A 17,115-nucleotide genomic window follows, 5' to 3' on the forward strand; every position below is an offset into this window, starting at 1 on the left:
TGGTGGGTGCCCAAACAGAAATCACTCCAAGGCACGGTAGGTGGTCTTGGCCCAAGATCTGATTTAGTGCTGGATCAGTGCCTAGACTGATGCTGGGTTTCCTGCCCCACCATCAGTGATGGATTCTGACTCTAAAGTGTTTTGTGAAGTGCAAAAGCTTTAACCTATATTTCTTTTTTCTTTTCCAAGATATTAGTGTTCAGTATAAACACTAGACTGTTTCCCAGTGGCACAGTGCAAAATATATTTTAACTCTCTTCATCTTCATTTCTCATTATTCTAAATAGCACCTAGTAATCTGTAGATAAGATTAGCTTTTTGCTCAATGGCTTTCCAAAAAATCCAGTGTCTTTCCCCATCCCAAATACTTGAGTCTAATGAAAATATGAGGTCTTTAAAAGTTATTTTCAAGTTCCACCAGCAGTCATTAGTTTTGATGCAGAAATTATCCACTGAAATTTATGGGCTCTATTACAGCGATCATAATGAAAATTCCGACATTAAGGTCTGTGAAAGCTTTGGATTTTATTTATTAACTTCCAAGGAACTTCATTGATAAGATGATGGTGAAATCTCATTCTTCCTGATTCCAAAGGGGTGCTAGGATGTCATGTAGCAATACCAACATAACAGCTTCCAGAACCTTAAGACGATGAGTGGAAGGGTCTGTCTTCACTAGGTCAAACCTTCTTGTGCCTAGAACCTTATATTGCTGTCCTAATGTTACTACAATGGCTGAAAGAAGTGGAGAAATCCTTTGATTAAGACAGATTAATTCAGAAGGCTGGGTTATGCTTCCTGTGACTCTCAGGAAGACAATTATTATCTGTGTGCCTGATCTGCTAAGATGGAGGTCTGAGTCTCTTTCTTACCTGTTTTATTAGATCCAAAACACAATAGGGTAGGGACAATCAATTATCGTTTATCTGTATGAGATAAACAGTGACATTGCTAGCCACTGTCATAATATAAATTTACCTTAATATAAAAATAACAAAAATTTAGCCTATTTCCTTGCTCACCAATGAAGTATGGTCCTCATTTATATTGTTTTTTTTCTCTAGTTCTTTTATTTCAATATGTTAAAATGGAGGTCTTATTCTCTTTATTACCTGAGCAATAAAAATATGCCCATATAAAACAAACCCCCAAGCAAACAGCCTTTGTTCTCTTGCTGTGTAGCTTTTATGGAAGACCTGTAAGGTATATGAGAGCTATTTGAGGAAAGTTTCTTTTATGCTGGAAGTAAATCAATGGAGAAGAATTCCTTTCTGTTCAGCTTGGAAGTAATTCTTCTGTGCACAGTGGTGATTCTTCCTTTGCAAGAAATATATGTACCTCAGTAATCTAAAAATCTTTCCTCTGTTTCTCTGGGTACTTAATATAACACTTCATTACCTAGCTTTTGGCTGTAGGGTTTGCAGAAATCTTATTCCTGGGAAAGCCACCTAGAATTTCTTATGTATACTAAAGTAAATTTTTAGATACTATTAGTGATTGTTTCATGAAACAGCTGATTAACAAAGCCCCAGGAGGAAATGAAGCCCTTGACTTGGTACTCTGCTGTGCAGAATCTGAATTGAAGAGTCACCAGAGTGTATTAGATTCAGCAGAGGGACAGTCAATATAAAGACAGGAACAATCAAACTAAAGAATCCACTCCAGAACTGTGGTAAAATGAGAAAGCTGGCTAAAAATGAAGCTAAAAGGTCCAAATTAAAATTTTAACCGGTGGCATCCTTAAAGGATGCCATCCTGGGAGGTTTGGCAAAAAGAAGTCAGTAAACAGAAAGACTGTTATGAGAAATAACAAAGCATCCTCCAAAACGGTGAAGTTGTGTGCAAACAAAGCTGAAGACACAAGCTCTGGCAGATTTAATGTGAAAATAGGCCAGGAAAAAAAAAAAAAAGGAAAGGTCAAGGATCAGCTAGCTGAAGGAATCAAAGCTAATATTAAATCTCTCTTAAATACATCAGGAACAAAAACCCTGCAGAGGAGCTGCGAAGACAATTGATTAAGTTACCAGTATAAAAGAAGCACTCAGAAAAGGCATGGCTACTGCAGAGAAGCTAAATGAATTGGTGTCTACTGCAAGAGAGAGGACGATTCCCAAACTGACTGAACTGAAATTGAAATAACTAGGAGAGGTAGAGACAAAATGAATGCTGACAAACTGCAAGGACTGGTAGTAATCCGCAAGGGTCCTAAGAAAACTCAGGGATGAAATAGCTTACTTGCTAAGGGTATTGTCTGACCTTGCACTTAAAACTTCCTGGGTGCCTGAAGCTTGGAGGGTGGCAAATGTTATGCCAGTCTTTAAAAAAAAGATTCTAGAGGAGGCGTGAATGACCAGAGGACTGTAAGCCTGACATCTGAACCAGGCAAATTAATCAATATTGTAACAAAGGATAAAGGCTGCAGGATCTCCCTGGGGAGATTTCTGCAAGGGGAAGTTCTGCCTTGCAGATCTCTTGGAATTTTTCTGATGGGATTGGGAAATGTGGATATGGTCTATTTAGATTTCCAAAAGACTCTGGATAAAGTTTCTCATCAAAGGCTTTTGAGCAGCTATTGCATAAGCCTGTAGGTCTTTCTATGGATAAATAATAGGCTAAAAGACAGGAAGAGGAGAGTAGCGGTAAATGGTTGATTTTTTGCAAAGGAGGGAAGTTATCAGCAGAGTTCTGCACTCTGTGCTGTTCAGTATAATGATAAATGAGACTGTAAAGTGGGTGAGCAGTCAGATGAGAAAGTTTGCTGATGTTATTGCTCTTCAAGGTAGTAAAGACAGGAGCAGAGTGTGAAGAACTGCAGGAGGCCTATAAGGACAGAGTGACTGGGCAACAAGAGGCCATATATGAAATTAGCAGTAGATAGATTTAAAGAGATGTGCAAGACCAAACAAGGCTACAATCAAGACTACACATCTAAAATGAAAGACAATAAGCTGTTCATTACCACTGGGGAGGAAGGTTGTCCATGATAGAAACTTCCACAAGAGTATCAGCTCAGTGCTCAATAGCAGTCAAGAAAGCAAATGAAATATTAGAAATTATTCGGAAAGGAAAAGCGAACAAAACAGCATAACTGTGCTACTGTCTATGTGCATGGTTTGACCATGTGTACTGTTCTGATTCCTTCATCTCAAAAAGGATATGCTAGAAATGGAAAAGGTTCAGAGAGGGCAGCAAGGCTGGTTGCAGATTGCAAGGCTAGGACTCTTAAGCCTGGAAAAGAGATGGAGCAGAACATATGAAAGAATGTGTTTTTTCATGAAGTAGGTAGTAGACCTGTGGGTCTTCTTATCAGAAGATGTCACAGATGAAGCTGTATGCATGTATCCAAAGAGAGACTAGATAGGTACTTCAGAGAGAAAACTTTTGGCAGTTACAAAATAATGCTGACTGTAACAAGCTCAGGAAAACCCATGACATGAAAAATAGTTGGAAACTGGGTATTAGAAGGAAAGTATTAAATATGCTTGCCCTGTTCTTAGGATTCCTTGTGGGAACTATTGGAAATAAGTTACTGGGCTATTTACTTTTTGTCCAAACTGGTATGGCCATTATGCTCTTACACAGTTGCTCATGCTGGAGAATTTCAGTGTGAAGGAAAGGAGATTTGGTCTTTGTTTCTGATTTAAACTACACTAGATATATGTTTTTATATATATAAATAATTGAGTTATAACAAATAATGGAGCTGTTATATGTATTTTTTATACTTATTTAGCTATAGATAAGAAAGAGATTTTGTGTGTGTGTGTGACTAACCCTCCTGCTTGCTTTCCTTTTTTCATTTTAGTATCATTTTATGGTGATAGTTTTGTGGAGTTGAACATGACAGAAGCATCCTCTCGAACATCCTTGCAGTTGCGGTTTCGAACAAGCAAGCCCCATGGACTGCTTTTTCTTGCAGCTGGGAGGAAGGATTATTGTTTGATAGAACTATGCTCAGGAAATTTACAGGTATGATTTATAACTATAACAAAAAATGCATGTGTGGTCTGTATTGTTTTTAAGCTGTTGTCTATAATAATTGTTGGAGTTTATGTTTAGAACAAAATGGAAAATTCAGGTAATCGAATCGATAATTTCAGTACTTGGTATGTATTTCTTATAATGATAGTTATTAAAGTTGGCCTCTAGAAGCCTATTAGATCTCGAGAGAGTCTTAAGATCAAGATCACTCCATTTAAAGCATGAGATTCATGCTTTGTAAGGACTAAATTTCAGATTTGATGATGATAACGTCTCAGAAACTGTTTGGATCCAAGTAATAGCTTTCAAGCTAAGTTGTTCTTGCAACATGATTGTCACTTGGATTCTTAGAAATTGTTGGTCCTAGCAGATCTGGAGAATAGTCCATTCCTGCTTCTGCAACTAATCAAGTCAAATTTGTGATAGCAAGTAAACCTATACAAAATTTTCATGTGATTTTATTAAAAAAGGTATTTGGTAAGTTATATGATTAATGGGAAAATTTATGAAAAATAATAGATTAATTATATATTAATCTGTGATTGTCAAAAATACAGCTTTGGATTTTGATAGTTAAAATTCTGTCTCTTACAGTTGAGAATTAACTTTGGAGTGGGGGAACAAGTACTGCATTCTCAGCAAAGTTCTCAGCTGAATGATTTAGCTTGGCACCTTGTTGAACTACATCATGAGCATGATAATGTCACACTGGTAATTGATAAACATGACCAAACTAGTACAAAAATGCCTGGAATTCTGCATGAACTAAATATTGATCATGGATTCTACATAGGTGGTGCTAGTAAACTTGATGTTCCTTACCTTGATGGAGCACTGCCAAGTTTCCGTGGGTGTATTGATGATGTGACGTTTAATCAGCTACACATTCTGATGTCCCTGAGACCTTCTCCTGGCTTTAAAAATGTCCGTGAAGTTTCAGTGGGATGCAGTGATGAATTCTTTGCAGGCGAAGATGAACCCATTAGTTTCTTCAGTTCCAGATCTTATGTTTCTTTCCCGTTGTGGAACATTGATGAAGAGGGAATCTTGGAGTATACACTACAAACTTCAGCTCCACGTGGCCTGCTGCTTTATCATCCTGGACAAGCAGGAGATTTCATTGCAATGGAATTGGAAGATGGATTAATTAAGACCTATGTCGGAAACCATAAAAGTAGGACACAACTTTCCTCTCGTAAGTCAGTCAATGATAGTCATTGGCACTACATTGAACTGAAATTTACTGCAGAATATGTGCAGCTGACACTGGATGAAGAAACTATGAAAACATCATTGCCTCCCCATGGCAAGCTGCCACTTCTGAAGGGGCCTCTCTTTGTAGGTGGTGTAGATGACAGCACACGATTAGAAGTGGTTAAGTTAGAGCTAACCTCATTGTCTGGGAAGTATGCCAGAGGAGGGTCCTTCAAAGGTTGCTTAAGAGACCTGAAAGCCAATTCAGAGAAGAAATCATTGAAGAATGTTCTGGTTACAAAGGACATTTCAGCTGGATGTGAAATGGAGAATGCTTTTAATACAAATCCTTCTTTAAAGACAACTGTAAGGAATCCTACTGTGAAAGCAGCTCCAACATTTGTCATCTCCCCTGAAAGCTCCCTCTCCCTGGGCAAGGAAGATAAAAGCCACCTTTTAGTTCTAAATAACTTGATTGTGCTAGAGGGTGGACAAGCTTCACTCGAATCTAAACATATTAAAGTCAGCTTAGACTTTCAGCAATTAGGGATTCATCAATCACAAATTCTTTTTGAAATAAAGGAACCACCCAGTCATGGGGACTTGAAATTAGATGTTGAACCAGTGCAGGAGGTGAATACATTTACAATGCAGGACCTGTGGCAAGGAAAGATTCTTTATGTCCATGATGGCTCTGAGAACGCTTATGATTATTTTGCTTTCTCCATTTCTACCAGCAGTAAAAAGGTTGTGCCTCCATATTTGCAAGGAAATGAGCAGCATGTGTTTAGCATTACTGTCACTCCAGTAAATGATGCTCCTGAGATCACACTTCCTGAGGGTAACTTACTTCTTCTGTTGGAGAACTCAAAGAAACGCTTGACTGGTGATCTAATAAAAGTTTTAGATAGGGATACAGATCCTGTGAGTCTCAGTCTTTCAGTGCTCGGAAATCTGAATGCAGGTGCAGGATTTTTAGAACATTCAGAGCATCCTGGAAAAGCTATTACTACTTTTTCTAATGAGGACTTAAGAAAAGGCAATATTTTCTTTGTCCACACAGGTGTCAAGAACTCAAGGATTGTTCTGAGGGCGAGTGATGGTGAGAAAGTGAGCAATACTGTTGTATTACGTGTCATGGCAGTTCCTTTGGATTACAAAGTTGTCAACAACTCAGGAATAGAACTATTCCAAGGTGTTACAGCTCTGATAACACCTAGGCATTTGGCAGTTGAAACAAATGCCATCCTACAGGAGCTGGAGATACGGTATGAGATCACAGAGACACCCCAGTTTGGGGAAGTCCAAAGGCAGCATTCAAGAGGGGAATGGAAGCAAGTCAGCTCTTTTTCTCAACGCTCTGTTCAGCGAGGCCGTGTGAGATACTGTAGCACTTTTAAAGAAATTCAGCTGGAAAATGTTACTGAACAATTTAAATTCAAAGTTAGCATAGGAAGCAGAATCAGTGAAGAGTACGTGTTTCCAATCAAAGTGAAATGGTTAAGGTACAGTTTATTGAAACATACTCTTCTAGAAATTGAAAAATCAAAAAAGAAATACTTGAATTCAGATAATCTTTATGCTGTGCTTGTGGATCTAGAAGTACCTGAAGATGAGCTTCATTTTAAATTGCTGTCCCTACCAAAGAAAGGACAAATATTGCTTAATGACAAACCTTTGAAAAAAGATTCAGCCTTTAGCCAGAAAGACATTACTGATCAAAAAGTGGCATACGAATTAATCAGCAGGCATCATGAAGACACCCAGGATTCGTTTAGATTCCTCATTTCTACAAAATATCTGGAATCAAATTTCTATGAATTCAAAGTCAACATCAAATCAGATTTGGGAAGCATTATTTTGACTAACAATGGCTTGACTGTTACTGAGGGTGAAGGAGAATTCATAACACGCACAAAATTGTTTGTGCAAACACTGGATAATAAAACTTTCCAATATAAAGTTACAAAGTTTCCTAAGCATGGGCAATTAAAACTCATTAATTTTTCAGGCTCATTTGAGAGCAGTGATAATCTCACCACTTTCACTAACAAAGATATAATTCATAAGCTCCTTATGTATGTGCATGATGACTCTGAGACAGTGTTCGATGAATTTCTTGTCAGAGCTTCCAGTGAAGAATCAGGGGAGTGGATGAACTCTGATCCAGAAGTAGGAGCTTTGTCAGTAGAAATTAGCTTCAATATTTCTGTCCAGCTGAAGAATGATGAGAAACCAGTACGTGTAGTTGATAAGGTATTTGACATAGTGAAAAATGGGCAGCGATTATTGACTTTGGCAGATCTTTGCTATCATGATCCTGATTCTGATTTTGATGATGGACAGTTGCTGTATACCAGACGTGGCATTTCCAATGGGGACTTGGTGCTAACAAATGATACCTCTCACAAACTCTATCAATTCAAACAAGAGGACCTGGAGCAAAAGCAAGTTCTGTTTATACATCGTGGTGCAGATTTTGGGCGTTTTTTGCTCTTCGTGACAGACGGCAAGCACTATACCTCTTTGCTTCTAGAAGTTAGTGCCGCAGATCCCTATGTTAGGCTGGCAAATAATACAGGCTTGTTGGTTCAGAAAGGAAAAGAGGAAACTATTACAACAGCTAACCTAAGTGCTGTTACAAACCGAGACATTAGAAGTGATCACGAGATTACGTATGAGATATTCTCTTTCCCCAAATATGGAAGAATATATGTAAATAATCTATTGATGGATTCCTTTACTCAACTTGATCTGATAGAGGGGTGTGTGACCTACAGGCATGATGGCAGCAACAACCTTACTGACACATTTAACTTTATAGTCCGTGCTAAAGATGTCCATCTGGATGCTGCAGTGCATGTTCGCATATATTTGGAAAGTCATCAGCAGCCACCAAGGATTGTGAACAATAACAGTCTCTTAGTTGAAGAAGGAAAACCAGTTAAAATCAGTAAGGGAAAACTGCAGGTAAGTTAACGATGTTGTCTGTTTCCCTAAGATCTTGTAGTGCCTTTTCTTCCCTATGCTTACTCAGTTGTTGCAGATTCTTTAAGCTCTCTGTTCCACAAAACTGTCTTCTCTGACTCTTCCCTCCCGCTCCACCAACTAACTTGTCTGCATGCTAGATGCTTAATTCTGGAGAGAGACTGGCACTAGCAAGCTTCTATTACTAGGAAGTAAAAACAGCTATGTTAAAGAAAGAGAGACTGGCCAAAGGCTTGGGCTGGTTCTTGAAAAAGTTAAGATTTGGAGAAGCTGCACTTGTATATTTGTTTTAGTCATGACAATTGTATGTAGCTATGTTCATGTTTCCTTGTTAGTTGAGCTGGTGGGAAATGCCAAGGAAGAAAGGATTACATTTTATCCAGTTTGGAGCTAGCCCAATTAACACTATCTGAGGATTGGATCCAAAATTTTAAACACATCAAACATCATAACCATCAAAAGTCACAAACATTAGGCTGTATCTCTTTGATTAATGCTTTCCTATGTGTTTTTCGTGTCTGGCTTTACAATAACCACCGCAAGGGGGCTTCTGCAGAACATTGCAGACTACGAAATGCTTGCTTTAGGTACTGGTCTGCAGATCTTAGGCTATTAGTTATTCCATGGCGTGTTGCTTTTCAGAACTTACAGAACGTGTTTGCAGTTACAAAACGTTCCCGTGCCGTGTTATTTAACGTCTGCTTAAAGAACTATATTGTATTAGGAATTTGCAGACATTCTGTATGACCCAAACAAGGAATGACAGTTAATTAAGTAGACAATCCCAGGGTTAAAAGTGGAAAAATTCAGAAGAGAATTAAAGACTTTCTCCTGCTTTTGTTTAAAAAATTTTGTGGTATGTTTTTAAATTTAAGGTTGTTCATGAAAACAGTTCTCCATCTGAGATTGTGTTCACAGTAAGAGAACTTCCAGTGCATGGATACATTCGGAAGTTTTCATCAGAAAAAAACGATGTTGGTTCTGACCAAAAGCCAGTTTTGACATTCACACAGCAAGATGTTGATGAGGGCAACGTTCAGTATGTGCAGACAGTTCCTGACCAACTAAGTGATCATTTTTCTTTGGACGTGACCAATGGTGTCCGAACAGTGAGTGGAATAGGAATCTCTGTAGACATCGTCCCTGGAGTGATTCCATTGGAAGTACAGAACTTCACAGTACTGGAAGGGGGTTCGAAAGCCCTGATGGAAGACTATCTAAAAATTTCTAGTAGACACTTCGCAGGATTCAGCTGTGAATTTATTTTAGTTGAGCAGCCGAAGCATGGGTATGTTGAAAACACTCGCGTTCCTGGAGTAAAGTTAACCAAATTTACCAGAAAACAGGTAAGGTATTTAGATTCACTTGACTACAGTCATGAGTAGTTCTTTTGTTTGTATTGTTAAATGCTAATTTTTGTCTGCAGTGCAAGGATGTGGTGGGAGGTGGTAAGATGTGTGAGTTTGAGCTTTGTTTTGGCTTTGTAGCAAAGATCTTGCAGCAGTTGCTATCTAGTCATTTGGGGTGGGCAGGCAGGGTGGTTGGTTATTATGGCCAACCACGCTTCCTTGTGCACTGCTGGTCACATAAAATAGTGTGCCATAATCACAGTAGACTGATGGGCCGCATACACTCAGGTAGAGTTGTTATGCTAGGTACTCTGGAAATCTAAGAAAGATAGGCTGTGGGTATATCTTGAAAAGGTCCAAGTGGATGAAATGGTATGAACTGAACAAGGAGTGGAAACAAACTTTGTTTTTAGGTTGTGTGTTTGCTCACAGAGAGCCAATATATGTATAATAAGCTAATTCTCAATCTGTTAGCTCCAAGAAACAAAACTATGCAATAAGTCATCATCCACTAACACTCACCATTTTCAGTTTAGAGCTTCCAAGAAGTACACTGGTAAGTATAGTAGGATTGGACTTTTCATTTCTCCTTCAGGGTGAGGGGGGAGTGCCTAGGTTTGCGACAAGAAAGCAATTTAAGATATCCTTTCAAGAGGAATGGACAGATGAGCTGTAGAATTTGCTGCCGTGGAGACAGAATAGAGATAGAGGGACAGATCAGGTATGAACGTAAATAAATTCTTAAAGGTCATAAAAAGTTGAGGCAAGAAATCCAGGGTAGGACCCCAGGGCACTGCTAGACATGAATGTCTTTTTTTGTTTTATGTTTTTTTGTTTTTTGTTTTTTTTTGATTGTCACCTATTATATTCAGGTCATTATATTTTTCAGGTTGAACAAGAATTAATCTACTATGTTCATGATGACAGTGAGGAACTGACAGACAATTTTACTGTGATAGTAAATAACACAGAACTTTGTAAACAAAGTTTGCCCCAAACTGTATTTGTAACTGTTATTGCAGTAAACGATGAAGCTCCTGTTATAAAAGTTAACAAAATTCTTCAGGTATGTTCGTCATCATCTTAAAATGTTGATTTTTAACCTGATATCATTTAGTATACCTTCATTAATGAATATTATGTGTATATCTGGTGGGATATTCAATATACTAGCAGGTTGTCCTGACATTTAAATAAATTATTGTTAATGAAAGGAGGCATTCAGGCATATTCTAGCCATTATAAAGAATGTTTTCTGCTGTTGTAATGTAAAGCAGACTCTAAGTTTATCTAGAGGGCTGAGTGATCCTTCTTTTAATCTTAAAGATACGTGCGAAGTCTTTTGGACTGACATTGGGCTTATGGTGGTGGATGGTCAGATACAGAAGCTGTTATTCTGTGACTTTGTGAGCTAAAAAAGGACATGCTAACTTTGGGCAAATTTCCCCTCTCGTCCAAATTCCTAAAGACATTTTAAAGATCATTAACTGATACTGCTTTTTTCTCTTAATAGCCACAGCTAGCTTTTAATCTTCCAATATTGAAAAGAGTCAGGCTTAGTTTCTTCTCACATCTCTTCATGTGGTGTTACTGCTGTCACTTTAGTGCTATTTCAGATTTCCTTTGTTTTTGGATGATTATTATTTGTATTCTAGTAGCACACATTAACTAGAACCAATTTATTCTGGACACTGTACCCCTGTAAACCAAAAAGACAGTCCCCACCTGAAAAGGCTTTCACTCTGAGGTCTGATGGGTAAAAACCAACTGTGCGACTGTGAAAAGCAGAATGAAATGGTGCAGGTCAGCTGATGAACCTGTGGTTGCAGTAAACCATCTGTGAGGCATCAAGACAGAGAAGACATTTAGGAATAGATCCGAAAGAAGATAACCAGGATATTGAGAGGCTACATCATCCCCAGTGCTGCATCATGCAGTTTACAAATTGGTGGCACCTAAAACATGCATTGAGTTTTACATATTTAGTAGCATTTTGCATAGGGAGAATGTATTGCTGTAGAGATGATCATAGCCCTGTGTTGTGTATATAGGCTTTTCACATGAGAAAAGATAGAGTTTTAAAATAGTGATCATGGTAGTAGTCTGCAGCTTCACAGTAATGGTAGGCAACCTGTGAAAATCTGCAGATACCCACAACGCAGGACACTATTAGATCTCTACCCCATGCAGAGACTGCTGACAGAAGGGCAGACTCTCTTTGCAGGCAGTTGGTGTTACAGAGTAAAACCTCTCCTGCTGAAAGTAATTGCAGTGGGACTCCGTAGACGCCAGCACAGCAGGCAGTAGTGATTATCTAGTAGCAGATGAGAGGGATACATGTCCAGTCAGATTTTTTTGTCTCCCTTCTGGTGTGTTACTGGCTTTGAATTACAGTCTGTTCACAGAACCGAGGCTGTGCAGTGCAGTGCAGCACACTGATTTCTACAGTATGGCTGTGAAGTCCAGGCTTCCCAAGAACAAGGATAACACAGCTTAACCTAGCAAAGCTGGTCCCCTCCACTGGGCACGCAGTCTACCTACCCAGAACCGGGTGTTGCATTTGCTCTGGTTTTCCTGGTCATACATAGCTGTTGCTGAGAAATAGGCTTTATTTTTGTAATGAGTGGGTACTAAAATACACACGTAAGTGGGATTCATGTGCATACAGAAACAAAGCTGGCAGTCAAGTTGTAGTGTGTGTGTGTATATATATGTATATATAGTATATGTATAGTCAAGTTATATACTGGGAGGCTTACATCAAGATGATCCTTCTTCAGAGCAACCTTGCACATCCCTAACAGGTTGGAGAAAATGGATTTTTCTTAGTCCTACTAGATACTGAGATGAACTGAGCATTCCTGTGTAGAATGATACTTGCTGACGCCCATGTTCTAGCCAAGCAGTTTATCCTCCTCAAGGATATGGCTAGTAGTGAAAGCTGAGTAACAAACTGTGTGCTGCTTTTAAAAATACAGTAGCTCTTTTAGGCCTTATCTTTTGAAAGGTCAGAACTGTACAAAATACACAAAAGTGTAAAATCCGGGACCAATAGTGTGAAAACTGAGGTATCTACAGGATGTCTTGTTCAAAACACCTTATTTTTAAAAAGAAAATGCTTCAATTTTATGCCTTGGATTTTGTTGTTTTTTAGAAAAGATCAAGTTCTGTGTCTTACAATGCCTGCGTGTCTTTATTTTATGCACTGTCATCTTCAGTAAGACCATTTGAGCTGCCTGAAGTTTAGCATCTCAGAATTTTTGCAGCTCTCAATGTAAAAAGTTCAAAAGAACAACTAAGTGAATAACAGAATTAAAAAATTAGGTTCCCATATGGCACTTGCTATTGAGAAATAGGTTCCCTTGAAGAGCTGTGGTACATGCCTGGTAATCTAGGTGAGGATATATGAAAGTTAACTGGGGCTTTGTCACGGGTCTTCAGGCTAAATGCAAGAACGTGTTGAGTGTGTACATTCATGCCAAATGATTCCTTCAACTCCAGCTCCCTCACTTCTGGGGCATCTGTAACGTCCCTTCTTCAGTCCACAGTGTCCACTGTATATACAAGGTTATGAACACCATGGGGGGAGTTTCAAGAGGACAAGCAGCCGAATATTTGGGGACTTGTTTCTGGTTTTTTTTCCAAGGAAATGAAAGTAATTGAAGTTTTCTTCTTTCCTTTTTTGCCTGAGCTTTTATAACATGCTGAAGTATTTTTGTTAATGTAACACATGAGATATGGAAAGTTTTACTGTAATGAGACTTTCTGTTATGTGTGCTAGGAATCCTTGCATTTAAGTCAAAGCATTTCTATTAGAAAAATGAGTGCTTGAGGGATAAATGTATTTAGTTACTGAATTTATACGGCATTTTAGGGTTTATTTCCTATAATTTTGGCATGTTTTATAGAGAGGGTTTCTTCTGGGGGAGAGGACAGGGGAGAGAAATCTGATTTTTTAAAGAAAATTGGTGTCCTGGCCTTACTTGTTCCATTTATGTATGTATTTAAATATGTTTATCTGTTTATGCTGCTCTGAAATGACTGTACCCTTTTGTTGCCACAAGAGGGCTGTATTTTCCTATAACTAGATTTTTTTTCAAAACAAAATTCAAATGCTGATTTTTTTTTCCTTTAAATCATTCACTTATTAAAATGGCTGTGTATATAAAGTATTTAATAGGATATGTAACACAAAAGGAGAGAGACAGGTAAGCTGACTGCTGTAAGCAGAGCAGAGTGGATTATTTCCCAGCAGGCAGGGTCATAAACCTTTCTGTGGACCATGCCTAAAGTATTAGGCAAATTCAAAATTAATGTAATGCTACATCCTAGAGATGGAGCATACAGTTTTCATGGTGCTCTTCAAGGAAGGCTCGATCCTAGGTGTGGAAAATAAGCCACTTGTACAGTATTTGCAGTATTCTGAGTGTCTGCTTCCCTACAGCCCTTTTCAGCTCATATATCTCCTTTCATTCTTTGAGGATCATGTTACAGGTCACAGAGGACCTCAGCATGTACAGTACTTAAAAAAAAAAAAAAAAAAAAAAAAAAAGTTTGCTGGAACAATAGAAATAAACACTAATGTTACAGTTGAAAAGCTCAATTTTTCCTTTAGTAAGAGAAATTTTTTTTTAAACTTATGGAATTTTAGCCAGAGTCATACGTGGTAACATATTTGCATGGTCCTTTCTTACGTTTTTCTGTACTCTGTATGTGACCTTGTATTCCCTGTGTAGAATAGTCTGAATCAGGTGTTAGCGACATGAGTTGAAATGGTCTCAAACACCAAACCAGTGACACTAATACACTAAACTAGTGACTCTGATGCACTTACTTGGTGCTGGTCATTAAGAAGTCCGCCTTTGCTGTTAGTTACCATCCTGTGTTTTCCTAGGTGATGTCTTCTATCAAACTTCTCTAGTAATTACGTTATAGAGAAATACATATTTCAAGGAAGAAAATGGCTATTTCCTGTTTGCAAGATGTGTTACGTTTCTGTGATGGAAAACATCTCAACTTTTCTTTTTCCAAACTTGTTTTCTTAGTTAGAAAACACATAATTTCATTACAGTATCTCATTTTCCATGGCAAAGATTTTATGATACAGTGTAGGCTGAAATCCTTCTTCTATTGAAGTATCATGGCAAAAATCCCAGTGACTTTTTAAAAAGTCAGTATTTCATCCATAATTTTCATTAAAAAGTAACATTAATACTTGGGAAAAATCTGTGATTGTTGATTTTTATATTTGTCAAGGATCGTGTGTACTCTTTAGCCTTTTGGTGTGATATTACTACCAGATACTTGTTAGAAGTGTACTAAGGCCCTAGGAGGACAGGAACAGACATTGCAGTAAGTGTTTTGAAGCTCAAGCCAAGGCTTTAAAGACTGAGGCTTTAAAGATTATACATGATGAAATAAACTCTTCATGAAATGAATTGACATTGATGTGTTGAATGTTTAGGGACTTTATTTCATTTTAAGGGAAATATGTATTGGTTTTTTTGGTCTTAGTGCTTGTCAATAATTCTAAATAAATACAGCAAAGATGAAGAGTGAAGCAGGCTGTTGTTTAATGTTTCCAAACCAGAAATTAACCAGTGAGTTGTGAATGAAGCTCAGATAGCAGTCTTCTCTGCTCAAAAGAAGGATCTTGCAATGTGTGCTTAAACTTAAGCTAAAAAAAGTGCAAGTATATTTGCTAGAATTAAGTGATGGGTTTTATAGCATCTTCCCAAGTACTAATTATTTATTTTGGCTTGAAGCATGACCTTGCAAAGTGCCAAGCAGCTCTTGGAGGTGTTGGTGTCCTCATCTCCCACTGGAAGGAGCACCTCTGGGAATCGTTCAGTGCACAAAAAAGGGCCTTTAGAGCATATTGTAAAAAGAAAATAATCCAGCTACAAGAAGTGTTTCATTTGTATTAAAGATTTTGTTGTCCTCAGGCTGTTTTTCTTTTTTCTTTTCCTGTAATGAAAGTTGGGCGTGTTGAATGCCCTGCCCACTGTGAAGTACGTGACACTAATGTTCATGTGTATGTGTTGGAAAGGAGTTCCTTGACTCAGTTGTCAAAATACAGTTTTGCTATGTTTGTAAGAATTTGGATAGTGCCTGACAAATAGAGCACTTGTGCTGCTGCTATCTAAAATCCAAACTGATGTTGAATGTGTTTGCTAGTATTACTTTATGGTCTTATTTTTGAAAATCATTTGCCAACATTAACCATTGCAATCCATGATCAGAAATTTGGATGGACAGTGGGGAAATGTGTTATAGTGACATACAGTAAGAATCTGTATTCTTTATTTTTCTTGGTGCTTTTTTTTCTTTTTCTTTTGCATGCATTTCCTTTTTTTTTTTTTTTTTTTTTTTATTTTCCTAGGTCTGGGTGGGTTCAGTTACAGAAATAACTGCTGATGACCTCTGTGCAGAAGACAAGGACTCCTCACCATCCGAACTGATATACACCCTTACTCTGCCTAGCAATGGGCGCTTGTCTCTGAAGTCTTCTCCAAACAACAGCATCCTTAATTTTACTCAGGCTCATATAATGGAAGGGCAGCTGGTATTTGTACACAGTGGTATGTGGTTCCAAAAGTACAACCTCTGTTACCAGAATACTGGTCCTGTTCAGTGTATTTGTGTTTGTAATCCTTTGAGGATATCCTTGTAATGTCACAAAAATCTCAGAGCGCTGGTTATGTGATACATGTTCTCACAAACTAAACAGGAAAAGGTCCTATGACTATATAAATATATGCCCACCAAGAACCCCCTGTATTCAGGGGAAGGAATATTAGTTGTTCAGTTAGCGGCAGTCTCCTTCTGAACATAAGTCCTTGGCTTGCAGGAGCAAATGTTGCCATGCAGCTTTCAGAGATACGAAATCGAGTTTTTTGAACATTGTTATTGAGTATCTCCTGGAGCTTTTCCATCCTGCTACAGTGCAGAGCTATTCATGGACTAACAGGCCCTCAGGTACCTGACAGAGTATAGTCATGTTGCTGAGGAGCTCTGGGCAATGAAATTACGGTTCCTGTGAGTGATGTCAACCCTCCCTTCAGGCTGTGAAGAAATTCAGCTTTATCCCTTGACTCTTTTCTGCCAGTGGCCAGAGCTAGAGATTGGGTTATTTACACTGCTACAGAGAGAACGTGTGGGCAATAAGAAAGGAAGTCAGGGCTGCCTCATGGATCCCTAAGTGGTGGCACCAAGCAGCCACAGGAGTGAATGTCCCAGGAGGACTCCAGTCCGAGGTGGAGGTGGGGCTCTTAGGGGGTGATAGCTGCTTTTCTTCTCCTCCAGCTCTATTTTCGTATTACCTCAGCTGAAAGGAGAAGAAAGGAGGAGCTAAAGCAGAAATAAGCCAGCTGTGTTTTGGATAAGAAGTTGAGAGAGGTACAGAGCTCTCCCACCAGCCCCAAGGCAGGGTGGAATTATTTCTAGTGCTCTTGGGTTCAGCAGTCACTTCAGATCTGTGCTGTGACTTTATGAAGGTTGGTGCAGGTTGAAGAGCTCTGACTTCAAATGCAGTATTTTGCAGAGTGTATATGTGTTGCTGAAGTTGCTTTGCAAGCAGTCTAATAGCTGTTGGTGAGCTCTA

At 38.5% G+C, this 17,115-nt stretch overlaps 1 protein-coding gene across 1 annotated transcript in view; it reads left to right on the plus strand.

The window, feature by feature from the left end:
- The first annotated feature begins 2,643 nt into the window (after positions 1-2,643).
- Positions 2,644-17,115, plus strand: part of LOC136995430 (chondroitin sulfate proteoglycan 4-like) — a 31,960-nt gene continuing 17,488 nt past the window's right edge. The window contains exons 1-6 of the mRNA XM_067316442.1: positions 2,644-2,779; positions 3,806-3,969; positions 4,576-8,145; positions 9,039-9,509; positions 10,402-10,578; positions 15,895-16,093. Of these exons, the coding sequence (XP_067172543.1) occupies positions 2,644-2,779; positions 3,806-3,969; positions 4,576-8,145; positions 9,039-9,509; positions 10,402-10,578; positions 15,895-16,093 (4,717 nt within the window). The remainder of the gene's footprint in view (positions 2,780-3,805; positions 3,970-4,575; positions 8,146-9,038; positions 9,510-10,401; positions 10,579-15,894; positions 16,094-17,115) is intronic.

The sequence above is a fragment of the Apteryx mantelli genome, chromosome Z (genome assembly GCF_036417845.1).
Source record: "Apteryx mantelli isolate bAptMan1 chromosome Z, bAptMan1.hap1, whole genome shotgun sequence".
NCBI lineage: Eukaryota > Metazoa > Chordata > Aves > Apterygiformes > Apterygidae > Apteryx > Apteryx mantelli.